Source organism: Heptranchias perlo, unplaced genomic scaffold (genome assembly GCF_035084215.1).
Source record: "Heptranchias perlo isolate sHepPer1 unplaced genomic scaffold, sHepPer1.hap1 HAP1_SCAFFOLD_433, whole genome shotgun sequence".
Taxonomy (NCBI): Eukaryota; Metazoa; Chordata; class Chondrichthyes; order Hexanchiformes; family Hexanchidae; genus Heptranchias; species Heptranchias perlo.
In genome coordinates, this window is record NW_027139446.1 from 72750 (window position 1) to 100681 (window position 27932).

A 27932-nucleotide genomic window follows, 5' to 3' on the forward strand; every position below is an offset into this window, starting at 1 on the left:
AGTTATAGTTCAGTTATATCCCAGTTATAGCCCAGTTATAGTTCAGTTATAGCCCAGTTACAGCCCAGTTATAGTTCAGTTATAGCCCAGTTATAGCCCAGTTATAGATCAGTTATAGCCCAGTTACAGCCCAGTTATAGCCCAGTTATAGTTCAGTTGTAGCCTAGTTACGGCCCAGTTATAGTTCAGTTACAGCCCAGTTATAGTTCAGTTATAGCCCAGTAAAAGCCCAGTTATAGTTCAGTTATAGCCCAGTTATAGCCCAGTTATAGTTCAGTTACAGCCCAATTATAGCCCAGTTATAGTTCAGTTGTAGCCCAGTTATAGCCCAGTTATAGTTCAGTTGTAGCCCAGATATAGCCAAGTTACAGTTCAGTTACAGCCCAGTTATAGCCCAGTTATAGTTCAGTTGTAGCCCAGTTATAGCCCAGTTATAGTTCAGTTACAGCCCAGTTATAGCCCAGTTATAGTTCAGTTACAGCCCAGTTATAGTTCAGTTATAGCCCAGTAAAAGCCCAGTTATAGTTCAGTTATAGCCCAGTTATAGTTCAGTTTCAGCCCAGTTATAGCCAAGTTATAGTTCAGTTACAGCCCAGTAAAAGCCCAGTTATTGTTCAGTTATAGCCCAGTTATAGTTCAGTTACAGCCCAGTTATAGCCCAGTTATAGCCCAGTTACAGCCCAGTTATAGTTCAGTTATAGCCCAGTTATAGTTCAGTTATAGCCCAGTAAAAGCCCAGTTATAGTTCAGTTATAGCCCAGTTATAGCCCAGTTATAGTTCAGTTATAGCCCAGTTAAAGTTCAGTTATAGCCCAGTTACAGCCCAGTTATAGTTCAGTTATAGTTCAGTTATAGCCCAGTTATAGTTCAGTTATAGTTCAGTTATAGCCCAGTTATAGCCCAGTTATAGTTCAGTTACAGCTCAGTTATAGTTCAGTTTCAGCCCAATTATAGTTCATTTAAAGATCAGTTATCGCCCAGTTATAGTTCAGTTATAGCCCAGTTATAGTTCAGTTATAGCCCAGTTACAGCCCAGTTATAGCCCAGTTATAGTTCAGTTATAGCCCAGTTACAGCCCAGTTATAGTTCAGTTATAGCCCAGTTATAGTTCAGTTATAGCCCAGTTATAGCCCAGTTATAGTTCAGTTGTAGCCCAGTTGCAGCCCAGTTATAGTTCAGTTATAGCCCAGTTATAGCCCAGTTATAGCCCAGTAAAAGCTCAGTTATATTTCAGTTATAGCCCAGTTATAGTTCAGTTATAGCCCAGTTACAGCCCAGTTATAGCCCAGTTATAGCCCAGTTATAGTTCAGTTATAGCCCAGTTATAGCCCAGTTATAGTTCAGTTATAGCCCAGTTACAGCTCAGTTATATTTCAGTTATAGCCCAGTTATAGCCCAGTTATAGTTCAGTTATAGCCCAGTTATAGCCCAGTTATAGTTCAGTTGTAGCCCAGTTATAGCCAAGTTATAGTTCAGTTCCAGCCCAGTTATTGCCCAGTTATAGTTCAGTTATAGCCCAGTTATAGTTCAGTTGTAGCCCAGTTATAGTTCAGTTATAGCCCAGTTATAGCCCAGTTATAGTTCAGTTATAGCCCAGTTATAGCCCAGTTATAGTTCAGTTATAGCCCAGTTACAGCTCAGTTATATTTCAGTTATAGCCCAGTTATAGCCCAGTTATAGTTCAGTTATAGCCCAGTTATAGCCCAGTTATAGTTCAGTTGTAGCCCAGTTACAGCCAAGTTATAGTTCAGTTCCAGCCCAGTTATTGCCCAGTTATAGTTCAGTTATAGCCCAGTTATAGTTCAGTTGTAGCCCAGTTATAGTTCAGTTATAGCCCAGTTATAGCCCAGTTATAGTTCAGTTTTAGCCCAGTTATCGCCCAGTTATAGTTCAGTTGTAGCCTAGTTACAGCCCAGTTATAGTTCAGTTACAGCCCAGTTATAGTTCAGTTATAGCCCAGTTATAGTTCAGTTATAGTTCAGTTATAGCCCAGTTATAGCCCAGTTATAGTTCAGTTATAGCCCAGTTATAGCCCAGTAATAGTTCAGTTATAGCCCAGTTTTTGCCCAGTTATAGTTCAGTTATAGCCCAGTTATAGCCCAGTTATAGTTCAGTTACAGCCCAGTTATAGTTCAGTTATAGCCCAGTTATAGTTCAGTTATAGTTCAGTTATAGCCCAGTTATAGCCCAGTTATAGTTCAGTTATAGCCCAGTTATAGCCCAGTAATCGTTCAGTTATAGCCCAGTTTTTGCCCAGTTATAGTTCAGTTATAGCCCAGTTATAGCCCAGTTATAGTTCAGTTACAGCCCAGTTATAGTTCAGTTATAGCCCAGTTATAGTTCAGTTACAGCTCAGTTATAGTTCAGTTACAGCTCAGTTATCGTTCAGTTACAGCCCAGTTATAGTTCAGTTACAGCTCAGTTATATTTCAGTTACAGCCCAGTAAAAGCCCAGTTATAGTTCAGTTATAGATCAGTTACAGCCCAGTTATAGCCCAGTTAGAGGTCAGTTATAGATCAGTTATAGCCCAGTTATAGCCCAGTTATAGCCCAGTTATAGATCAGTTATAGCCCAGTTATAGCCCAGTTATAGTTCAGTTATAGATCAGTTATAGCCCAGTTATAGCCCAGTTATAGAATCATAGAATCATAGAAGTTACAACATGGAAACAGGCCCTTGGGCCCAACATGTCCATGTCGCCCAGTTTATACCACTAAGCTAGTCCCAATTGCCTGCACTTGGCCCATATCCCTCTATACCCATCTTACCCATGTAACTGTCCAAATGCTTTTTAAAAGACAAAATTGTACCCGCCTCTACTACTGCCTCTGGCAGCTCGTTCCAGACACTCACCACCCTTTGAGTGAAAAAATTGCCCCTCTGGACCCTTTTGTATCTCTCCCCTCTCATCTTAAATCTATGCCCCCTCGTTATAGACTCCCCTACCTTTGGGAAAAGATTTTGACTATCTACCTTATCTATGCCCCTCATTATTTTATAGACTTCTATAAGATCACCCCTTAACCTCCTACTCTCCAGGGAAAAAAGTCCCAGTCTGTCTAACCTCTCCCTGTAAGTCAAACCATCAAGTCCCGGTAGCATCCTAGTAAATCTTTTCTGCACTCTTTCTAGTTTAATAATATCCTTTCTATAATAGGGTGACCAGAACTGTACACAGTACTCCAAGTGTGGCCTCACCAATGCCCTGTACAACTTCAACAAGACATCCCAACTCCTGCATTCAATGTTCTGACCAATGAAACCAAGCATGCCGAATGCCTTCTTCACCACCCTATCCACCTGTGACTCCACTTTCAAGGAGCTATGAATCTGTACTCCTAGATCTCTTTGTTCTATAACTCTCCCCAACGCCCTACCATTAACGGAGTAGGTCCTGGCCCGATTCGATCTACCAAAATGCATCACCTCACATTTATCTAAATTAAACTCCATCTGCCATTCATCGGCCCACTGGCCCAATTGATCAAGATCCCGTTGCAATCCTAGATAACCTTCTTCACTGTCCACAATGCCACCAATCTTGGTGTCATCTGCAAACTTACTAACCATGCCTCCTAAATTCTCATCCAAATCATTAATATAAATAACAAATAACAGCGGACCCAGCACCGATCCCTGAGGCACACCGCTGGACACAGGCATCCAGTTTGAAAAACAACCCTCTACAACCACCCTCTGTCTTCTGTCGTCAAGCCAATTTTGTATCCAATTGGCTACCTCACCTTGGATCCCATGAGATTTAACCTTATGTAACAACCTACCATGCGGTACCTTGTCAAAGGCTTTGCTGAAGTCCATGTAGACCACGTCTACTGCACAGCCCTCATCTATCTTCTTGGTTACCCTTCAAAAAACTCAATCAAATTCGTGAGACATGATTTTCCTCTCACAAAACCATGCTGACTGTTCCTAATCAGTCCCTGCCTCTCCAAATGCCTGTAGATCCTGTCCCTCAGAATACCCTCTAACAACTTACCCACTACAGATGTCAGGCTCACTGGTCTGTAGTTCCCAGGCTTTTCCCTGCCGCCCTTCTTAAACAAAGGCACAACATTTGCTACCCTCCAATCTTCAGGCACCTCACCTGTAGCGGTGGATGATTCAAATATCTCTGCTAGGGGACCCGCAATTTCCTCCCTAACCTCCCATAACGTCCTGGGATACATTTCATCAGGTCCCGGAGATTTATCTACCTTGATGCGCGTTAAGACTTCCAGCACCTCCCTCTCTGTAATATGTACACTCCTCAAGACATCACTATTTATTTCCCCAAGTTCCCTAACATCCATGCCTTTCTCAACCGTAAATACCGATGTGAAATATTCATTCAGGATCTCACCCATTTCTTGTGGTTCCGCACATAGATGACCTTGTTGATCCTTAAGAGGTCCTACTCTCTCCCTAGTTACCCTTTTGCCCTTTATGTATTTGTAGAAGCTCTTTGGATTCACCTTTGCCTGATCTGGCAAAGCAATCTCATATCCCCTTTTTGCCCTCCTGATTTCTCTCTTAACTCTACTCCGGCAATCTCTATACTCTTCAAGGGATCCACTTGATCCCAGCTGCCTATGCATGTCATATGCCTCCTTCTTCTTTCTGACTAGTGCCTCAATCTCCTGAGTCATCCAAGGTTCCCTACTTCTACCAGCCTTGCCCTTCACTTTATAAGGAATGTGCTTACCCTGAACCCTGGTTAACACACTTTTGAAAGCCTCCCACTTACCAGACGTCCCTTTGCCTGCCAACAGACTCTCCCAATCAACTTCTGAAAGTTCCTGTCTAATACCATCAAAATTGGCCTTTCCCCAATTTAGAATTTTAACTTTTGGGCCAGACCTATCCTTCTCCATAGCTATCTTGAAACTAATGGAATTATGATCACTGGTCCCAAAGTGATCCCTCACTAACACTTCTGTCACCTGCCCTTCCTTATTTCCCAAGAGGAGGTCAAGTTTTGCCCCCTCTCTAGTCGGGCCATCGACATACTGAATGAGAAATTCAGTTATCGCCCAGTTATAGTTCAGTTACAGCCCAGTTATAGTTCAGTTATAGATCAGTTATAGCCCAGTTATATTTCAGTTATAGCCCAGTTATAGCCCAGTTATAGTTCAGTTACAGCCCAGTTATAGTTCAGTTATAGCCCAGTTATTATTCAGTTATATCCTAGTTATTATTCAGTTATAGCCCAGTTATAGTTCAGTTACAGCCCAGTTATTATTCAGTTATCGCCCAGTTATAGTTTAGTTACAGCCCAGTTATAGTTCTGTTATAGCCCAGTTATAGTTCAGTTATAGTTCAGTTACAGCCCAGTTATAGTTCAGTTATAGCCCAGTTATAGTTCACTTATTGTCCCAGTTATAGCCCAGTTATTATTCAGTTACAGCCCAGTTATAGTTCAGTTTAGAAACACACCCCAGGGTGCCCTGTGATGGAGGGTGTGTCCTGGGGTTTATAAACACACCCTGGGGTGCCCTGTGATGGAGGATGTGTCCTGGGGTTTATAAACACACCCTGGGGTGCCCTGTGATGGAGGATGTGTCCTGGAGCTTATAAACACACCCTGGGGTGCCCTGTGATGAGGGTGTGTCCTGGAGTTTAGAAACACACCCTGGGGTGCCCTGTGATGGAGGATGTGTCCTGGGGTTTATAAACACACCCTGGGGTGCCCTGTGATGGAGGATGTGTCCTGGAGCTTATAAACACACCCTGGGGTGCCCTGTGATGAGGGTGTGTCCTGGAGTTTAGAAACACACCCTGGGGTGCCCTGTGATGGAGGATGTGTCCTTGAGCTTATAAACACACCCTGGGGTGCCCTGTGATGGAGGGTGTGTCCTGGAGCTTAGCCAGCCCTACGATGGCCTCAGTGAGAGAGAGGTTCACCCAGGGCTGGGATACTGGAAATTCATGGAAGAAATACATCATATGACTGATTTGAGGTCCAATTTTCACACCTTCCTGATACCGAGAGATCCAGAGCAAAGAGAACTCAGGTGTGATATCATCTCCTGCCCATTCTGAAGTGCTCGATCGTCTGCTAATGATATCCATTCGTATTTTACAGCTAATTCAGAATCATCCTGGAGCTCGGAAGGACCTTGAAAAGGACACCAAAGATGATGGCTGCAGCTTGTGACAATAAGGCAGACATGGATGATGAGGGGGGAAGACAAGGTTGATGGACTCCATCTCAGAGTCTCCTTCTACAGGTCCATGGTCCTGTCCTCTGGCCAGAGTTGGCAGACACCATACCCCATTCTGATGTTAGTGTTGATGGTGGAAAGTAGAGTAATTACCATTCACCTTCCTGCAGGTAAATCTTCATTCTTTATCTGCTCAACAGGTCCCCCAACAGCCACCTCATCAGAGTTCATCAACAAGCCCACAGAGAATGGCTGAGAACTCTTATATCCCTCCTGCCTGTGCTACATCAGACCTCCAAGCATCGCAATACCACACAACCTGTCAGTATGAAAATGAACAGCCCCAACCTTCTCCCCCTGGGACAGGTGGAGGGCCCCAACCTTCTCCCCCTGGGACAGGTGGAGGGCCCCAACCTTCTCCCCCTGGGACAGGTGGAGGGCCCCAACCTTCTCCCCATGGGACAGGTGGAGGGCCCCAACCTTCTCCCCCTGGGACAGGTGGAGGGCCCCAACCTTCTCCCCCTGGGACAGGTGGAGGGCCCCAACCTTCTCCTCATGGGACAGGTGGAGGGCCCCAACCTTCTCCCCCTGGGACAGGTGGAGGGCCCCAACCTTCTCCCCCTGGGACAGGTGGAGGGCCCCAACCTTCTCCCCCTGGGACAGGTGGAGGGCCCCAACCTTCTCCTCATGGGACAGGTGGAGGGCCCCAACCTTCTCCCCATGGGACAGGTGGAGGGCCCCAACCTTCTCCTCATGGGACAGGTGGAGGGCCCCAACCTTCTCCCCCTGGGACAGGTGGAGGGCCCCAACCTTCTCCTCATGGGACAGGTGGAGGGCCCCAACCTTCTCCCCCTGGGACAGGTGGAGGGCCCCAACCTTCTCCCCCTGGGACAGGTGGAGGGCCCCAACCTTCTCCCCATGGGACAGGTGGAGGGCCCCAACCTTCTCCTCATGGGACAGGTGGAGGGCCCCAACCTTCTCCCCCTGGGACAGGTGGAGGGCCCCAACCTTCTCCCCATGGGACAGGTGGAGGGCCCCAACCTTCTCCCCCTGGGACAGGTGGAGGGCCCCAACCTTCTCCCCCTGGGACAGGTGGAGGGCCCCAACCTTCTCCCCCTGGGACAGGTGGAGGGCCCCAACCTTCTCCCCATGGGACAGGTGGAGGGCCCCAACCTTCTCCCCATGGGACAGGTGGAGGGCCCCAACCTTCTCCCCCTGGGACAGGTGGAGGGCCCCAACCTTCTCCCCCTGGGACAGGTGGAGGGCCCCAACCTTCTCCCCCTGGGACAGGTGGAGGGCCCCAACCTTCTCCCCCTGGGACAGGTGGAGGGCCCCAACCTTCTCCCCCTGGGACAGGTGGAGGGCCCCAACCTTCTCCCCATGGGACAGGTGGAGGGCCCCAACCTTCTCCCCCTGGGACAGGTGGAGGGCCCCAACCTTCTCCTCATGGGACAGGTGGAGGGCCCCAACCTTCTCCCCCTGGGACAGGTGGAGGGCTCCAACCTTCTCCCCCTGGGACAGGTGGAGGGCCCCAACCTTCTCCCCCTGGGACAGGTGGAGGGCCCCAACCTTCTCCCCCTGGGACAGGTGGAGGGCTCCATGCAGTCCAAGGTCAGAGACAGTACCAGCTTCTGGTGAATATTAATCAAATCAAAGCAAAAAAGCAGAGCAAGTATGTGTGTATTCATTGTGGGAGAGACTGCTCCAAGCCCAGTGTCCTGGAAAAACACGTCCGGTCTCACACCGGCGAACGCCCATTCCCATGCACAATCTGTGGGATTTCCTTTAAAACTCAGAGTAATCTGTATAAACACAAAAGAACCCAAACACATGTGAATAACAGCCGCCTTTTGGCAGAATTGGAGAGAAGCAGTGAGCCAGGGCCCGGCAGTTACGGCCTGTCACTCAGCCACGTGGGCCATGGGCGCTGTAGAGCAAGTGCTGATTGTGAACCTGAGGAGAAGCGGGGCAGAGACTGTCACAGTGACCTACCTGTGCCCAACTCCACCAGCATGGACCGTTCAGGACACCATGGGTTTCCAACCTTTGCAACGTTGGGCAGGTTTTGGAGCAGGGCTTCTACTGGTGAGAAAAGAGAGAATGACATTACTGATGAAGAGAAACAAGATGTCCAGCCACAAGAAGGTCAAACAGGAAACAGACATACAGTTCTGCAGAGACAGCAGGCAACTTATTATGCTAAACAGTGGGTTCACAAGTCTTCAAGTTCGAGTGTGCAGACGAATGAAAGCACGGACTCCGGGTACTTCTCCCATTCGGACAGTGCTGACCAGCAGCTGTGGACCTCGGGCTCACTGCAGAATCTTCATGATCAGAGCACTGACACTGAACCAGAAAAGGCCTCTCAGTCCAGCCAGTGCCTGGTTAGTGCTGAGCAGGATGGACGGGGCTCGGTCCTCAGTGATGCACCTGTCCGCGGAATGGACAGGATGCAGCTTGGGAAGCAAGAACTTGGGGAACGGATTTCGAAGCTCATCTCTGATAATAAGGCTGTAGTTGATGACAAACAATTAGCAAACGTGAGACCAAGGAAGAGTCTTATTTCAAAGCAGGGGAGCATTAATTTACCAATGCCATACACATTTAAGGACTCCTTCCACTTTGACATGAAGCCAATTCAAGTCAAGAAGGGATCAAACCTTTCCTACAATTTATCAAAGTCCACTCCTTCATCCACTGGCAAATCAAAGCAAATGTTCTTCTCATTGCCTGCTGATGTTAGCTCTCTTGGTGATTGTTTACCAGTTATAAGGAGTAATTCCATGCCACCTGATGAGGGCAGCTCATTATCCAGTAAAATAGCTAACAGTTCAAGCTCTCATCCAGAGAAGCAATGTTCACAAAGGAAGTTCTCCACTACATTGCTTACAGAGAGCTCACAATCACAGTCACTGGACTTCCCCCCCTCACACCATCGAACTCTGGTCAGGCAAACTGCTCTCGAGGATTTACCAGCCAGTGGTCCTATTGTGGAGGTGCCCGGCCCTCTACTCGATGGAAAGGCTTGTGATTCCGGCATTGAGGAAGTGTCAAAAAACAAGCACAAGGCCCTAGAAAAGAAGAACAACCAGAAGAAGCTGAAAAAGTTTTCTCATGAAAGGTGGTCCATGTATGGGGAAGAGACCTTTAGAAAGAAATACCAAGAATCAAAGAGGAACATCAGTGCAGCAGGACCTCTCTTGCAGGGTGCCAACCAATCCACACAGATTCAGACAGTCAATTGTACCAGCCATGCTGGAGCACTGAATAGGGAGATCTGTGCCCTCACTGAGGGTCCACACTCACAGGTCTCCCCTTCAACCCACAAATCTCTGGTTAGAAAACACCTTTCAGACCCACTGCTTTTAGGGTCAGTGAAGGTCACAACCTTCAACACTCAAATGTTTCAGACACACTTTTTACAAACAAATGTGGACAAGCTTTTACCAGAACAGAGAAATCCAGCACCTCGTGATAACAGAGAGCAGACAAAGACTCCGTTAATCCAGGACTGTGTTTGGGAAGTGCCTGTTATCGAAACCTCCAACTCAGCAGAGATGCTCATTATAGGTGAAGCAATGAACAATGTGACATCACCACACCCAGTCCAAGAAACCACCGGCCACAGAGTGAACCCCCCATCGCCTGCACCAAGCATCCAAAAAGAACAAAATCCCAAAAGACCAATGCAGATACATTTCTCACATCCAAAGTTGGTGAGGCAACACAGTATTCTTGTTCCAGAGAGCAAAACCGTACAAGAGTCTGTCAAAGCCAGGAAGCAACAAGAGAACAGGCCTGAAGAATTTCGTTTGCACCAGGTCCACAATGATAGCTTCGCCTTTCCATCAGAAAAACCTCCCAAAAAGAAACAACGGCTGAAATTACCCAATGTTAGAAGCCCAACTGAGAGCCTACAGTTTGGCTTCGATTTACGAGTTCCTGCTGGATTGCCCCAGTTGGTTGGTGCCTTGGCATCAGGCGGCAGCTATGGGCACCTTCAGGTTCCCAACCCCCCAGAGCAGGGTGAGGGCCAAAGCTCAGTGGACCAATATTCATTACCAACTATGCCTGGAAGCTTGACTGAAGAACCTGCAGAAATGAGTGTTCCATTGAGCAGCACACATCACAAACGGCCTGACCCTGACCAGCTAACCTCCGATAGATCAAGGTCCTGTCCTGACCAGCTAACCTCCGATAGATCAAGGTCCTGTCCTGACCAGCTAACCTCCGATAGATCAAGGTCCTGTCCTGAGTCCACAGCTTCTTCTACATCTTCCCCTGTACCACTGCTGTCACATTCAGAGGGCAGAGATGAACAGAGAAAGACTGTCCAAAGGGAGGAGAGTGAAGTAATTAGCCGAAGGGGCTTACCGTCACAGTTAGATACAGCTGGAACTCAGGCAAAGCAAGCTGGCAATAGATTACACATGGGAGCACACATATCCCAACAGGTTACACCAGCATCTCCCCAAGTTCCCCACTTGCAAAAGCAACATTTTCTTCCAAAATATCAGCTCAAATGGCCAAAGGGGGACCTGATCAGAATGCGCACTGCATTGATGGCAGGAATTGCGGCTGACAGCAAGATAACCGAGTTTTCCATCGTAGTTACAAGTGATGCTGTAAATGAAGCTTGTACTCCCCGATGGGCTGAGTCCAAGACATCCCATCATACTCAGTGCACACCAGAGGAAGCTGTACAGCCATCATTAACTTCTTATAAAACAGCCAATGAAGTGCAGCAAACTGATCGATGTGAATTTGGATGTCCCTTCACTGTCTCTGATGGTGGTCAGTTCTCATTGGGTAATCGGCCAGCGGCCGTTGTCACCAATCTTGTTCATTTGATGAACAGGAGGTTCCAGCAGCCTTTTGGGAGTCAGTCTGTTCCCAAACCTCACGACATACACTGGTCAGCGGTGAGCAGTGAGGACCGAGGAAGGTCGACGCCTGCTGGCAACGCTGCAGATTCATTGGTGACTCAATGCCAACAAGGTGCCAGCAATCTCCAACTGAGTGGTGAGCTGGCTTCCAAAGATTGGTCAAAGGCGTCTGGGTCTGTATGTGAGAAACCCACATGTGTTGCAGGTAGCTGGAGGGTCCAACGGAGGTCAGTGAGGGAGTGGGGCAGCAGGACCCCGCCGCAGACACAACGATCAGCTGTGACAGACTCTGAACATTCCCCCTTTCCAAAGATGAACACTCAGCCCGAGCTCACCTGGTGTTACCTGAGAAAGACTGTACCCTTCCACACCCCGCAGAAAGACAAGCTCACTTCAGCCCACGCCTCCTGGGGTGTTTGTGATAATCCCTCTGAGACACCAAGCCTGGCACTGAAGGACATTTTGGCTGTTCACAGACTAAATCACAAAGGACGAGACCCGTGTGTTCGATCAGTAAGTATACCTCCAAATTAAACCACTTTTTCCTTGTAGATTCGTGTTGCTATGATTCCCTCCTTCACTCTCTGTCCTGTTGTCTGCCTCTACCATGTATTGTCCAGGCTGCAGATTCCTCTCAGTGTTCTCCAGTGCTGCTCTTCACTGGCCTGCACTCACTCTGCTCCCTGTTTACAGTGAATGGCATGGTCAGAATCGAACTTCACTCACTGCACTCTGTGTCACATATCCCCGAGTCCATCCACCCTCACTGCAACCATTTCTTCAAAACATTTTACATGATTAAAAAAGCCCAAACTGTTTCTTTTTCTGAGATGTCCTCATATTTCCCAAATTCCCTTTTAGTCCTTTCAACTCCACTTCCAATATTCTTCATGATTCGCTTTAGAATTTTAGCCCAACTTGGACACATGCCTCCCTTATATCAGGTCTTTTAATCTCACAATAATGGCAATGAACTCGATCCTGTGGCATCTCCCGCCCCCGGTCTCATGCCCCATAGGCTCCTGTCCCTGTTCCTCCCCTCAGAAATACAGGGCCTCTCTCCTCTCAGTGTCAGGGGTCTCTCTCCTCAGTGTCAGGGGTCTCTCTCCTCAGTGTCAGGGGTCTCTCTCCTCAGTGTCAGGGGCCTGTCTCCACTCAGAGACAGGGGTCTCTCTCCCCCCAGTGACAAGGGTTTCTCTCCACTCAGAGACAGGGGTCTCTCCACTCAGTGTCAGGGGTCTCTCCACTCAGTGTCAGGGTTCTCTCTCCACTCAGAGACAGGGGTCTCTCTCCACTCAGAGACAGGGGTCTCTCTCCACTCAGAGACAGGGGTCTCTCTCCCCCCAGAGACAGGGGTCTCTCTCCACTCAGTGACAGGGGTCTCTCCCCCCAGAGACAGGGGTCTCTCCCCTCAGAGACAGGGGTCTCTCCCCAGAGATAGGGGTCTCTCCCCTCAGAGACAGGGGTCTCTCTCCCTTCAGAGACAGGGGCCTATCTCCCCTCAGAGATAGGGGTCTCTCCCCTCAGAGACAGGGGTCTCTCTCCCCTCAGTGTCAGGGGCCTCTCTCCACTCAGAGACAGGGGTCTCTCCCCTCAGTGTCAGGGGTCTCTCCACTCAGAGATAGGGGTCTCTCTCTTCCTCAGAGACAGTGGCCTCTACCCCCAGAGACAGGGGTCTTTCCCCCCAGTGACAAGGGTCTCTCTCCCCAGAGACAGGGGTCTCTCCCCCCACTGACAGGGGTCTCTCTCCCCTCAATGACAGGGGTCTCCCCTCCCAGTAACAGGGATTTATCCCCCCACTGACAGGGGTCCCTCTCCCCCCATTGCCAGGGGTCTCTCCCCCCAGTGACAAGGGTCTCTCCCCTCATAGACAGTGGCCTCTCCCCCCAGTGACAGGGGTCTTTCCCCCCAGTGACAAGGGTCTCTCTCCCCAGAGACAGGGGTCTCTACCCCGAGTGGCAGGGGTCTCTCCCCCCACTGACAGGGGTCTCTCTCCCCTCAATGACAGGGGTCTCCCCTCCCAGTAACAGGGATTTATCCCCCCATTGACAGGGGTCTCTCTCCCCCCAGAGACAGGGGCCACTCTCCCCCCACTGACAGGGGTCTCTCTCCCCCCAGAGACAGGGGCCACTCTCCCCTCAGTGACAGGGGTCTCTCCCCCCAGAGACAGGGGTCTCTCCCCTCAGAGACAGGGGTCTCTCCCCAGAGATAGGGGTCTCTCCCCTCAGAGATAGGGGTCTCTCCCCTCAGAGACAGGGGTCTCTCCCCAGAGATAGGGGTCTCTCCACTCAGAGACAGGGGTCTCTCTCCCCTCAGAGACAGGGGTCTCTCCCCTCAGTATCAGGGGTCTCTCCACTCAGAGTTAGGGGTCTCTCTCTTCCTCAGAGACAGTGGCCTCTACCCCCAGAGACAGGGGTCTCTCTCCCCCCATTGCCAGGGGTCTCTCCCCCCAGTGACAAGGGTCTCTCCCCTCATAGACAGTGGCCTCTCCCCCCAGTGACAGGGGTCTCTCCCCCCAGTGACAAGGGTCTCTCTCCCCAGAGACAGGGGTCTCTACCCCGAGTGGCAGGGGTCTCTCCCCCCACTGACAGGGGTCTCCCCTCCCAGTAACAGGGATTTATGCCCCCACTGACAGGGTTCTCTCTCCCCCCAGAGACAGGGGTCTCTCCCCCCAGAGACAGGGGTCTCTCCCCTCAGCGACAGGGGTCTCTCCCTCGAGATAGGGGTCTCTCCCCTCAGAGACAGGGGTCTCTCTCCCTTCAGAGACAGGGGCCTATCACCCCTCAGAGAAAGGGGTCTCTCCCCTAAGAGACAGGGGCCTCTCCCCTCAGAGACAGGGGTCTCTCACCAGAGACAGGGGTCTCTCTCCCCTCAGAGATAGGGGTCTCTCCCCTCAGAGACAGGGGTCTCTCTCCCCTCAGAGACAGGGGTCTCTCTCCCCTCAGAGACAGGGGTCTCTCTCCCCAGTGACAAAGGTCTCGCTCCCCAGAGACAGGGGTCTCTACCCCGAGTGGCAGGGGTCTCGCCCCCCACTGACAGGGGCCTCTCTCCCCTCAATGACAGGGGTCTCCCCTCCCAGTAACCGGGATGTATCCCCCCACTGACAGGGGTCTCTCTCCCCTCAGGGACAGGGGTCTCCCCCCTCAGTGACAGGGGTCCCTCCCAGTAACAGGGATTTATCCCCCCACTGACAGGGGTCTCTCTCCCCTCAGTGACAGGGGTCTCTCCCCCCAGAGACAGGGGTCTCTCCCCCCAGAGACAGGGGTCTCTCTCCCCTCAGCGACAGGGGTCTCTCCCCTCAGTGACAGGGGTCTCTCCCCCCAGAGACAGGGGTCTCTCCCCCCAGAGACAGGGGTCTCTCTCCCCTCAGCGACAGGGGTCTCTCCACTCAGTGACAGGGGTCTCTCCCCCCAGAGACAGGGGTCTCTCCCCTCAGTGACAGGGGTCTCTCCCTAGAGATAGGGGTCTCTCCCCTCAGTGACAGGGGTCTCTCTCCCTTCAGAGACAGGGGCCTATCTCCCCTCAGAGATAGGGGTCTCTCCCCTAAGAGACAGGGGTCTCTCCCCTCAGAGACAGGGGTCTCTCACCAGAGACAGGGGTCTCTCTCCCCTCAGAGACAGGGGTCTCTCCCCAGAGACAGGGGTCTCTCTCCCCTCAGAGATAGGGGTCTCTCCCCTCAGAGACAGGGGTCTCTCCCCAGAGACAGGGGTCTCTCTCCCCTCAGAGACAGGGGTCTCTCCCCTCAATGACAGGGGTCTCTCTCCCCAGAGACAGGGCTTTCTCCCCCCACTGACAGGGGTCTCTCTCCCCCCAGAGACAGGGGTCTCTCCCCTCAGAGACAGGGGTCTCTTCCCTCAATGACAGGGGTCTCTCCGCTCAGAGACAGGGGCCACCCTCCCCTCAGAGACGGGGGTCTCCCCCCTCAATGACAGGGGTCTCTCACCCCAGAGACAAGGGTCTCTCTCCCCCCAGAGACAGGGGTCTCTTCCCTCAATGACAGGGGTCTCTCCGCTCAGAGACAGGGGTCTCTCCCCCCAGAGACAGGGGCCACCCTCCCCTCAGAGACGGGGCTCTCTCCCCTCAATGACAGGGGTCACTCCCCCCAGAGAAAGGGGTCTCTCCGCTCAGAGACAGTGGTCTCTCCCCCCCAGAGACAGGGGTCTCTCCCCTCAGAGACAGGGGTCTCTCTCCCCTCAGAGACAGGGGTTTCCCCCCCCCCAGAGACAAGGGTCTCTCTCCCCCAGAGACAGGGGTCTCTCCCCTCAGAGACAGGGGTCTCTCTCCCTTCAGAGACAGGGGCCTATCTCCCCTCAGAGATAGGGGTCTCTCCCCTAAGAGACAGGGGTCTCTCCCCTCAGAGACAGGGGTCTCTCACCAGAGACAGGGGTCTCTCTCCCCTCAGAGACAGGGGTCTCTCCCCAGAGACAGGGGTCTCTCTCCCCTCAGAGATAGGGGTCTCTCCCCTCAGAGACAGGGGTCTCTCCCCAGAGACAGGGGTCTCTCTCCCCTCAGAGACAGGGGTCTCTCCCCTCAATGACAGGGGTCTCTCTCCCCAGAGACAGGGCTTTCTCCCCCCACTGACAGGGGTCTCTCTCCCCCCAGAGACAGGGGTCTCTCCCCTCAGAGACAGGGGTCTCTTCCCTCAATGACAGGGGTCTCTCCGCTCAGAGACAGGGGCCACCCTCCCCTCAGAGACGGGGGTCTCCCCCCTCAATGACAGGGGTCTCTCACCCCAGAGACAAGGGTCTCTCTCCCCCCAGAGACAGGGGTCTCTTCCCTCAATGACAGGGGTCTCTCCGCTCAGAGACAGGGGTCTCTACCCCGAGTGGCAGGGCTTTCTCCCCCCACTGACAGGGGTCTCTCTCCCCTCAGGGACAGGGGTCTCCCCCCTCAGTGACAGGGGTCCCTCCCAGTAACAGGGATTTATCCCCCCACTGACAGGGGTCTCTCTCCCCTCAGTGACAGGGGTCTCTCCCCCCAGAGACAGGGGTCTCTCCCCCCAGAGACAGGGGTCTCTCTCCCCTCAGCGACAGGGGTCTCTCCCCTCAGTGACAGGGGTCTCTCCCCCCAGAGACAGGGGTCTCTCCCCCCAGAGACAGGGGTCTCTCTCCCCTCAGCGACAGGGGTCTCTCCACTCAGTGACAGGGGTCTCTCCCCCCAGAGACAGGGGTCTCTCCCCTCAGTGACAGGGGTCTCTCCCTAGAGATAGGGGTCTCTCCCCTCAGTGACAGGGGTCTCTCTCCCTTCAGAGACAGGGGCCTATCTCCCCTCAGAGATAGGGGTCTCTCCCCTAAGAGACAGGGGTCTCTCCCCTCAGAGACAGGGGTCTCTCACCAGAGACAGGGGTCTCTCTCCCCTCAGAGACAGGGGTCTCTCCCCAGAGACAGGGGTCTCTCTCCCCTCAGAGATAGGGGTCTCTCCCCTCAGAGACAGGGGTCTCTCCCCAGAGACAGGGGTCTCTCTCCCCTCAGAGACAGGGGTCTCTCCCCTCAATGACAGGGGTCTCTCTCCCCAGAGACAGGGCTTTCTCCCCCCACTGACAGGGGTCTCTCTCCCCCCAGAGACAGGGGTCTCTCCCCTCAGAGACAGGGGTCTCTTCCCTCAATGACAGGGGTCTCTCCGCTCAGAGACAGGGGCCACCCTCCCCTCAGAGACGGGGGTCTCCCCCCTCAATGACAGGGGTCTCTCACCCCAGAGACAAGGGTCTCTCTCCCCCCAGAGACAGGGGTCTCTTCCCTCAATGACAGGGGTCTCTCCGCTCAGAGACAGGGGTCTCTCCCCCCAGAGACAGGGGCCACCCTCCCCTCAGAGACGGGGCTCTCTCCCCTCAATGACAGGGGTCACTCCCCCCAGAGAAAGGGGTCTCTCCGCTCAGAGACAGTGGTCTCTCCCCCCCAGAGACAGGGGTCTCTCCCCTCAGAGACAGGGGTCTCTCTCCCCTCAGAGACAGGGGTTTCCCCCCCCCAGAGACAGGGGTCTCTCTCCCCCAGAGACAGGGGTCTCTCCCCTCAGAGACAGGGGTCTCTCTCCCTTCAGAGACAGGGGCCTATCTCCCCTCAGAGATAGGGGTCTCTCCCCTAAGAGACAGGGGTCTCTCCCCTCAGAGACAGGGGTCTCTCACCAGAGACAGGGGTCTCTCTCCCCTCAGAGACAGGGGTCTCTCCCCAGAGACAGGGGTCTCTCTCCCCTCAGAGATAGGGGTCTCTCCCCTCAGAGACAGGGGTCTCTCCCCAGAGACAGGGGTCTCTCTCCCCTCAGAGACAGGGGTCTCTCCCCTCAATGACAGGGGTCTCTCTCCCCAGAGACAGGGCTTTCTCCCCCCACTGACAGGGGTCTCTCTCCCCCCAGAGACAGGGGTCTCTCCCCTCAGAGACAGGGGTCTCTTCCCTCAATGACAGGGGTCTCTCCGCTCAGAGACAGGGGCCACCCTCCCCTCAGAGACGGGGGTCTCCCCCCTCAATGACAGGGGTCTCTCACCCCAGAGACAAGGGTCTCTCTCCCCCCAGAGACAGGGGTCTCTTCCCTCAATGACAGGGGTCTCTCCGCTCAGAGACAGGGGTCTCTACCCCGAGTGGCAGGGCTTTCTCCCCCCACTGACAGGGGTCTCTCTCCCCCCAGAGACAGGGGTCTCTCCCCTCAGAGACAGGGGTCTCTTCCCTCAATGACAGGGGTCTCTCCGCTCAGAGACAGGGGCCACCCTCCCCTCAGAGATAGGGGTCTCTCCCCTCAGAGACAGGGGTCTCTCTCCCCTCAGAGACAGGGGTCTCTCTCCCCTCAGAGACAGGGGTCTCTCTCCCCAGTGACAAGGGTCTCGCTCCCAAGAGACAGGGGTCTCTACCCCGAGTGGCAGGGGTCTCGCCCCCCACTGACAGGGGTCTCTCTCCCCTCAATGACAGGGGTCTCCCCTCCCAGTAACAGGGATGTATCCCCCCACTGACAGGGGTCTCTCTCCCCTCAGGGACAGGGGTCTCCCCCCTCAGTGACAGGGGTCCCTCCCAGTAACAGGGATTTATCCCCCCACTGACAGGGGTCTCTCTCCCCTCAGTGACAGGGGTCTCTCCCCCCAGAGACAGGGGTCTCTCCCCCCAGAGACAGGGGTCTCTCTCCCCTCAGCGACAGGGGTCTCTCCCCTCAGTGACAGGGGTCTCTCCCCCCAGAGACAGGGGTCTCTCCCCCCAGAGACAGGGGTCTCTCTCCCCTCAGCGACAGGGGTCTCTCCCCTCAGTGACAGGGGTCTCTCCCCCCAGAGACAGGGGTCTCTCCCCTCAGTGACAGGGGTCTCTCCCTAGAGATAGGGGTCTCTCCCCTCAGTGACAGGGGTCTCTCTCCCTTCAGAGACAGGGGCCTATCTCCCCTCAGAGATAGGGGTCTCTCCCCTAAGAGACAGGGGTCTCTCCCCTCAGAGACAGGGGTCTCTCACCAGAGACAGGGGTCTCTCTCCCCTCAGAGACAGGGGTCTCTCCCCAGAGACAGGGGTCTCTCTCCCCTCAGAGATAGGGGTCTCTCCCCTCAGAGACAGGGGTCTCTCCCCAGAGACAGGGGTCTCTCTCCCCTCAGAGACAGGGGTCTCTCCCCTCAATGACAGGGGTCTCTCTCCCCAGAGACAGGGCTTTCTCCCCCCACTGACAGGGGTCTCTCTCCCCCCAGAGACAGGGGTCTCGCCCCTCAGAGACAGGGGTCTCTTCCCTCAATGACAGGGGTCTCTCCGCTCAGAGACAGGGGCCACCCTCCCCTCAGAGACGGGGGTCTCCCCCCTCAATGACAGGGGTCTCTCACCCCAGAGACAAGGGTCTCTCTCCCCCCAGAGACAGGGGTCTCTTCCCTCAATGACAGGGGTATCTCCCCTCATAGACAGGGGTCTCTCCCCCCAGAGACAGGGGCCACCCTCCCCTCAGAGACGGGGCTCTCTCCCCTCAATGACAGGGGTCTCTCCCCCCAGAGAAAGGGGTCTCTCCGCTCAGAGACAGTGGTCTCTCCCCCCCAGAGACAGGGGTCTCTCCCCTCAGAGACAGGGGTCTCTCTCCCCTCAGAGACAGGGGTTTCCCCCCCGCCAGAGACAAGGGTCTCTCTCCCCCAGAGACAGGGGTCTCTCCCCTCAGAGACAGGGGTCTCTCTCCCTTCAGAGACAGGGGCCTATCTCCCCTCAGAGATAGGGGTCTCTCCCCTAAGAGACAGGGGTCTCTCCCCTCAGAGACAGGGGTCTCTCACCAGAGACAGGGGTCTCTCTCCCCTCAGAGACAGGGGTCTCTCCCCAGAGACAGGGGTCTCTCTCCCCTCAGAGATAGGGGTCTCTCCCCTCAGAGACAGGGGTCTCTCCCCAGAGACAGGGGTCTCTCTCCCCTCAGAGACAGGGGTCTCTCCCCTCAATGACAGGGGTCTCTCTCCCCAGAGACAGGGCTTTCTCCCCCCACTGACAGGGGTCTCTCTCCCCCCAGAGACAGGGGTCTCTCCCCTCAGAGACAGGGGTCTCTTCCCTCAATGACAGGGGTCTCTCCGCTCAGAGACAGGGGCCACCCTCCCCTCAGAGACGGGGGTCTCCCCCCTCAATGACAGGGGTCTCTCACCCCAGAGACAAGGGTCTCTCTCCCCCCAGAGACAGGGGTCTCTTCCCTCAATGACAGGGGTCTCTCCGCTCAGAGACAGGGGTCTCTCCCCCCAGAGACAGGGGCCACCCTCCCCTCAGAGACGGGGGTCTCTCCCCTCAATGACAGGGGTCTCTCCCCCCAGAGAAAGGGGTCTCTCCGCTCAGAGACAGGGGTCTCTCCCCCCAGAGACAGGGGTCTCTCCCCTCAGAGACAGGGGTCTCTCTCCCCCCAGAGACAGGGGTCTCTCTCCCCTCAGAGACAGGGGTTTCCCCCCCCCCCCAGAGACAAGGGTCTCTCTCCCCCGGAGACAGGGGTCTCCCCCCTCAGAGACAAGGGTCTCTCTCCCCCCAGAGACAGGGGCCACTGCCCCCTCAGTGACAGGGGTCTCTCCCCTCAGAGACAGGGGTGACTCTCCCCAGAGACAGGGGTCTCTCCCCTCAATGACTGGGGTCTCTCTCCCCAGAGACAGGGGCCACTCTCCCCAGAGACAGGGGTCTCTCTCCCCAGAGACAGGGGCCTCTCTCCCTTCAGAGACAGGGGTCTCTCTCCCTTCAGAGACAGGGGTCTCTCCCCTCAATGACAGGGGTCTCTCCCCTCAATGACAGGGGTCTCTCCCCTCAATGACAGGGGTCTCTCCCCTCAATGACAGGGGTCTCCCCCCCCCAGAGGCAGGTGTTTCTCTCCCTCAGATACAGAGATGTGTCTCTCCTCTGGCCCAGACAATTATCAGAAGGAACTGTGTAATCAAACCCATGGCTGTGGAGAAGTTGTCTCTTTAAATTGAGAGCACTTGAATCGTTTGTCCAAACAATGATCACCGAAGACTCGAATCTATCGCCTTCTTTATTTCCCACAGTTGGAAAGATTCGACATGCCTCTCCAACCCCTGGATACACCTTCCCCCTGCTCACTTCCTTTCTTTCCTATAACTCCTTATCTGATTGGCAGTCCAAATCTTTAACCCTTTCTTATAACTTTTCCATTTTCCTTGTATTATCTGCCTGCCGTTGCTTATAATGATTACTAAATCCAGGCTGCCTCCGTCTGGGTCTTCTACATCTATTTAACTTTACCCAGCTCTTCTAATGTCTAATCACGTGCCCTAACAGGGTGGACATGGAGCTGAGGGTCCTAAATTGGTCTCTCCGTAGGGACGAGCGATTATGGCCAGAGAGATAAACGGACGTTATTTTCTCAATTCTAGATTAACTTTATTCATGAAACTGAACTTGGAGACTGACACTCAAGACTTAGGCTCCAGCTGATCCTCAGTCTGTGAGCTGGCCTGACAGGTCATCTTCCATTGCTTCTTTACCGCTTCTGGTGTTTTCCAGATGTCCCCCTAAAGTCTCCTCTTTTTCAGACAACCTTGATGTTCAATCCACTCCTTAGGTTAGGTGGGATACCATTTATAACTATTCAATGGAGAGGAGAAGCTGTCTGCCTGTGTTCCTGTGTTCAGTACATGACTGAAAATCACAGATATTATACTATCATACTAGGTCATGCAATCATAGAATCATAGAAAGGATACAGCAAAGGAGGAGGAGGCCATTCAACCCATCGAGTCCGTGCCGGTTTTCTGCAAGAGCAATCCAGCTAGTCCCACTCCCCTGCCCTATCCCTGTAGTCCTGAAATTTATTTCCTTTCAAGTCCTTATCCAGTTCCCTTTTGAAGCCCATGATTGAATCTGCCTCCACCACCCCCTCGGGCAGTGCATTCCAGATCCTAACCACTCGCTGTGTAAAAAAGTTTTTCCTCATGTCACCTTTGGTTCTTTTGCCAATTACCTTAAATCTATGTCCTCTGGTTCTTGACCCTTCCACCAATGGAACAGTTTCTCTCTAAGGGCAAAAGGGTAACTAGGGAGAGAGTAGGGCCTCTTAAGGATCAACAAGGTCATCTATGTGCGGAACCACAAGAGATGGGTGAGATCCTGAATGAATATTTCACATCGGTATTTACGGTTGAGAAAGGCATGGATGTTAGGGAACTTGGGGAAATAAATAGTGATGTCTTGAGGAGTGTACATATTACAGAGAGGGAGGTGCTGGAAGTCTTAACGCGCATCAAGGTAGATAAATCTCCGGGACCTGATGAAATGTATCCCAGGACGTTATGGGAGGTTAGGGAGGAAATTGCGGGTCCCCTAGCAGAGATATTTGAATCATCCACCGCTACAGGTGAGGTGCCTGAAGATTGGAGGGTAGCAAATGTTGTGCCTTTGTTTAAGAAGGGCGGCAGGGAAAAGCCTGGGAACTACAGACCAGTGAGCCTGACATCTGTAGTGGGTAAGTTGTTAGAGGGTATTCTGAGGGACAGGATCTACAGGCATTTGGAGAGGCAGGGACTAATTAGGAACAGTCAGCATGGTTTTGTGAGAGGAAAATCATGTCTCACGAATTTGATTGAGTTTTTTGAAGGGGTAACCAAGAAGATAGATGAGGGCTGTGCAGTAGACGTGGTCTACATGGACTTCAGCAAAGCATTTGACAAGGTACCGCATGGTAGGTTGTTACATAAGGTTAAATCTCATGGGATCCAAGGTGAGGTAGCCAATTGGATACAAAATTGGCTTGACGACAGAAGACAGAGGGTGGTTGTCGAGGGTTGTTTTTCAAACTGGATGCCTGTGTCCAGCGGTGTGCCTCAGGGATCGGTGCTGGGTCCGCTGTTATTTGTTATTTATATTAATGATTTGGATGAGAATTTAGGAGGCATGGTTAGTAAGTTTGCAGATGACACCAAGATTGGTGGCATTGTGGACAGTGAAGAAGGTTATCTAGGATTGCAACGGGATCTTGATAAATTGGGCCAGTGGGCCGATGAATGGCAGATGGAGTTTAATTTAGATAAATGTGAGGTGATGCATTTTGGTAGATCGAATCGGGCCAGGACCTACTCCGTTAATGGTAGGGCGTTGGGGAGAGTTATAGAACAAAGAGATCTAGGAGTACAGATTCATAGCTCCTTGAAAGTGGAGTCACAGGTGGATAGGGTGGTGAAGAAGGCATTCAGCATGCTTGGTTTCATTGGTCAGAACATTGAATGCAGGAGTTGGGATGTCTTGTTGAAGTTGTACAGGGCATTGGTGAGGCCACACTTGGAGTACTGTGTACAGTTCTGGTCACCCTATTATAGAAAGGATATTATTAAACTAGAAAGAGTGCAGAAAAGATTTACTAGGATGCTACCGGGACTTGATGGTTTGACTTACAGGGAGAGGTTAGACAGACTGGGACTTTATTCCCTGGAGAGTAGGAGATTAAGGGGTGATCTTATAGAAGTCTATAAAATAATGAGGGGCATAGATAAGGTCGATAGTCAAAATCTTTTCCCAAAGGTAGGGGAGTCTATAACGAGGGGGCACAGATTTAAGGTGAAAGGGGAGAGATACAAAAGGATCCAGAGGGGCAATTTTTTCACTCAAAGGGTGGTGAGTGTCTGGAACGAGCTGCCAGAGGCAGTAGTAGAGGCGGGTACAATTTTGTCTTTTAAAAAGCATTTGGACAGTTACATGGGGAAGATGGGTATCGAGGGATATGGGCCAAGTGCAGGCAATTGGGACTAGCTTAGTGGTATAAACTGGGCGACATGGACATGTTGGGCCGAAGGGCCTGTTTCCATGTTGTAACTTCTATGATTCTATGATTCTATGATTCTATCTACTCTGTCCAGACCCCTCTAAGGAGAACAGAGAAGGTTGAGAGGAGATTTGATAGAGGTGTTCAAAATCATGAAGGGTTTAGACAGAGTAGATAGCCAAACCAAATTAGCAATCATACTGTGGAGGATGAACTCCTGGAGTGTGTACGAGATGGATTTTTAGACCAATATGTTGAGGAGCCAACCAGGGAACAGGCTATCCTAGATTGGGTATTGTGCAATGAGAAGGGGTTAATTAATATTCTTGTTGTGCAGGGTCCTTTAGGGAAGAGTGACCATAACATGATAGAATTCTTTATTGAGATGGAAAGTGAAGTAGTCCAATCTGAAACCAAGGTCCTAAATCTAAACAAAAGAAACTACGAAGGTATGAGGAGTGAGTTGGCTATGATAGATTGGGAAGCTTCATTAAAAGGCATGATGGTGGAGAGGCAACGACTGACATTTAAGGAACGAATGCATGAATTGAAACAATTATACATTCCTTTCTGGCACAAAAACACAAAAGGAAAAGCGGCCCAACCATGGCTAACAAAAGAAATTAAGGATAGTATTAGATCCAAAGAGGAGTCATATAAAGTTGCCAGAAAAAGTAGCCAGCCTGAGGATTGGGAGCAGTTTAGAATTCAGCAAAAATGGACCAAGAGGTTGATTAAGAGGGAAAAATAGAGTATGAGAGTAAACTTGCAAGGAACATAAAAAGTGGACTGTAAAAGCTTCTACAAGTATGTAAAAAGAAAAAGATTAGTGAAGACAAATGTAGGTCCCTTACAGTCAGAAACGGGAGAATTTATAATGGGGAACAAGGAAATGGCAGAGAAATTAAACAAATACTTTAGTTCTGTCTTCACGGAAGAGGACACAAATAACTTCCCAGAAATGCTAGGGAACCAAGGGACTAGTGAGAAGGAGGAATTAAAGGAAATTAGTATTAGTAAAAAAATAGTGCTGGAGAAATTAATGGGACTGAAAGCCGATAAATCCCCAGGGCCTGATAATCTGCATCCCAGAGTACTAAAAGAGATAGCCATGGAAATAGTGGATGCATTAGTTGTCATCTTCCAAAATTCTATAGATTATGGAACAGTTCCTGCAGATTGGAGGGTGGCAAATGTAACCCCACTATTTAAAAAAGGAGGGAGAGAGAAAACAGGGAATTCCAGACCGGTTAGCCTAACATCAGTAGTGGGGAAAATGCTAGAGTCTATTATAAAGGATGTGATAACAGGACACTTAGAAAATATCAACGGGATTAGACAAAGTCAACATGGGTTTATGAAAGGGAAATCATGTTTGACAAACCTACTGGAGTTTTTTGAGGATGTAACTGGTAGAATAGATAAGGGAGAACCAGTGGATGTGGTTTATTTGGATTTTCAGAAGGCATTTGATAAAGTCCCATATAAGAGGTTAGTGTACAAAATTAAAGCACGTGGGATTGGAGGTAATATACTGGCATGGATTGAAAATTGGTTGACAGACAGGAAACAGAGAGTAGGAATAAATGGGTCTTTCTCGGGGTGGCAGGCAGTGACTAGTGGGGTACCGCAGGGATCAGTGCTTGGGCCCCATCTATTCACAATATATATCAATGATTTGGATGAGGGAACCAAATGTAATATTTCCAAGTTTGCTGACGACACAAAACTAGGTGGGATCGTGAGTTGTGAGGAGGATGCAAAGAGGCTTCAAGGCGATTTAGACAAGTTGAGTGAGTGGGCAAATACATGGCAGATGCAATATAATGTGGATAAATGTGAAGTTATCCACTTCGGAAGGAAAAACAGAGGATTTGAGTACAGGAACAGGGATGTCTCACTGCAGTTATACAGGGCCTTGGTGAGACCACACCTGGAGCATTGTGTGCAGTTTTGGTCTCCTTACCTAAGGAAGGATATAGTTGCCATGGAGGGAGTGCAGCGAAGGTTCACCAGACTGATCCCTGGGATGGCAGAACTGTCGTATGAGGAGAGATTGGGTCGACTCGGCCTGTATTCACTCGAGTTTAGAAGAACGAGAGGGGATCTCATTGAAACATATAAAATTCTGACAGGGCTAGACAGACTGGATGCAGGGAGGATGTTTCCCCTGGCTGGGGGGTCCAGAACGAGGGGTCACAGTCTCAGGATACGGGGTAGGACATTTAGAACTGAGATGAGGAGAAATTTCTTCACTCAGAGGGTGGTGAACCTGTGGAATTCTCTACCACAGAAGGCTGTGGAGGCCAAATCACTGAATATATTTAAGAAGGAGCTAGATAGATTTCTAGACACAGAAGGCATCAAGGGGTATGGGGAGAGAACGGGAATATGGTATTGAGATAGAGGATCGGCCATGATCATATTGAATGGCGAAGGGCCGAATGGTCTACTCCTGCTCCTATTTTCTATGTTTCTATCGAGAGAACTGTGCTCAGTCTATCCACGTAACTAAAGTCCCTCATCCCTGGAATCATTCCAGTAAATCTCTTCTGCACCCTCTCTAAGGCTTTCACATCTTTCCTAAAGTGTGATGCCCAGAACTGGACACAATACTCCGGTTGTGGCCGAACCAGTGTTTTATAAAGGTTTAGCATAACTTCCATGATTCAGTGTTCTCCGCCTCTATTAATAAAGACCAGGATCCCCAATGCTTTTTTAACAGCCTTCTCAACTTGTCCTGCCACCTTCAAAGATTTGTGTACATACACCCCCAGGTCTCTCTGTTCCTGTATTAAAATTGTACCATTTAGCTTATATTGCCTCTCCTCATTCTTCCCACCAAAATGTATCACTTCTTAATTCTCTTTGTTAAATTTCATCTGCCATGTGCTGCCCATTTCACCAGTCTGTCTCTGTCCTCCTGAAGTCTGTTACTATCCTCCTCATTGTTTACTACATTTCTGAGTTTCGTGTCATCTGCAAACTTTGAAATGATACCCTCTATACCCAAGTCCAGGTCATTAATATATATCAAAAAGAGCAGTGGTCCTAATACCGACCCCTGGGGAACACCACTATATACTTCCCTCCAGTCTGAAAAACAAACGTTCACCACTAAATTTATAAAAATAAATATAATTTCTCCAGCTTTCAGTGTAACCAACAGTGTGTCACAAAAAGGCTGGAAAATCAGCAAAGCAAACTCTGTTTTCTGTCCCTTGGCCAATTTTGTATCCATGCTGCCACTGTCCCTTTAATTCCATGGGCTTTAATTTTGCTAACATGTCTGTTATGTGGTATTTTATCAAATGCCTTTTGAAAGTCCATATACACAACATCAACCGCACTACCCTCATTAACCCTCTCCGCTACTTCATCAAAGAACTCAATCAAGTTAGTCAAACACGATTTTCATTTAACAAATCTGAGCTGGCTTGTATTTATTAGTCCAGACTGTTCCTGTATAGAGAGGAGAGGAACTCTGCCTGTATGTCTGATTGTTGCAATTCCCTCCATTAGTCCGATGTGGATTAATGCCATTTTTGTTCACAGCTTGAGAAGCTGCAGATTGCACCCTGGACCCACTCCAGACAGAGGCCTGTTTCCAGGGCACTGGTTACCACTGAGGAGAGGAGCAGAAACCCAGGGAGACGGCACAGATATTCGACAGACACCGACCGCAGGTCAGCACACAGAGGCTTTTTGTTTTCGAGCTCTGTAACACAAGACAAGCTAATTGAAATGAGCCTGGGGAGTGAGCCTGGGGAGTGAGACTCGGGAATGAGAATGGGGAGTGAGCCTGGGGAGTGAGACTGGGGAATGAGAATGGGGACTGAGCCTGGGGACTGGGGAGTGAGCCTGGGGAGTGAGCCTGGGGACTGGGGAGTGAGCCTGGGGAATGAGAATGGGGAGTGAGCCTGGGGAGTGAGCCTGGGGACTGGGGAGTGAGCCTGGGGAGTGAGCCTGGGGACTGGGGAGTGAGCCTGGGGAATGAGAATGGGGAGTGAGCCTGGGGAGTGAGCCTGGGGAGTGAGCCTGGGGACTGGGGAGTGAGCCTGGGGAGTGAGTCTAGGGAATGAGAATGAGGAGTGAGCCTGGGGACTGGGGAATGAGCCTGGGGAGTGAGCCTGGGGAATGAGAATGGGGAGTGACCCTGGGGACTGGGGTGTGAGCCTGGGGAGTAAGCATGGGGAGTGAGCCTGGGGCCTTGGGAGTGAGCCTGGGGAGTGAGCCTTGAGGGTGAACATGGGGAATGAGCAAGGGAGTGAGAATGGGGAGTGAGAATGGGGAGTGAGCCTGGGACTTGGCAGTGAGCCTGGGGAGTGAGCCTGGGGAATGAGAATGGGGACTGGGGAGTGAGCCTGGGGAGTGAGCCTGGGGAGTGAGAATGGGGACTGGGGAGTGAGCCTGAGGAGTGAGCCTGGGGACTGGGGAGTGAGCCTGGGGAGTGAGCCTGGGGAATGAGAATGGGGAGTGAGCCTGGGGACTGGGGAGTGAGCCTGGGGAGTGAGCATGGGGACTGGGGAGTGAGCCTGGGGAGTGAGCATGGGGAATGAGAATGGGGAGTGAGCCTGGGGACTGGGGAGTGAGCCTGGGGAGTGAGCATGGGGAGTGAGCCTGGGGCCTTGGGAGTGAGCCTGGGGAGTGAGCCTTGAGAGTGAACATAGGGAATTTTTTATTTTTTTATTCGTTCACGGGATGAGGGCGTCGC

The 27932-nt window shown here is 51.7% G+C and overlaps 1 protein-coding gene across 1 annotated transcript in view; it reads left to right on the forward strand.

Annotated features, from left to right (window-relative positions):
• The first annotated feature begins 8129 nt into the window (after positions 1-8129).
• The window catches only part of LOC137312783 (zinc finger protein 40-like), a 65889-nt gene continuing 46086 nt past the window's right edge, over positions 8130-27932 (forward strand). Inside the window, exons 1-2 of the mRNA XM_067979217.1 lie at positions 8130-11561; positions 26774-26904. Coding sequence (XP_067835318.1) covers positions 8175-11561; positions 26774-26904 — 3518 coding nt within the window. The 5' untranslated portion in view covers positions 8130-8174. The remainder of the gene's footprint in view (positions 11562-26773; positions 26905-27932) is intronic.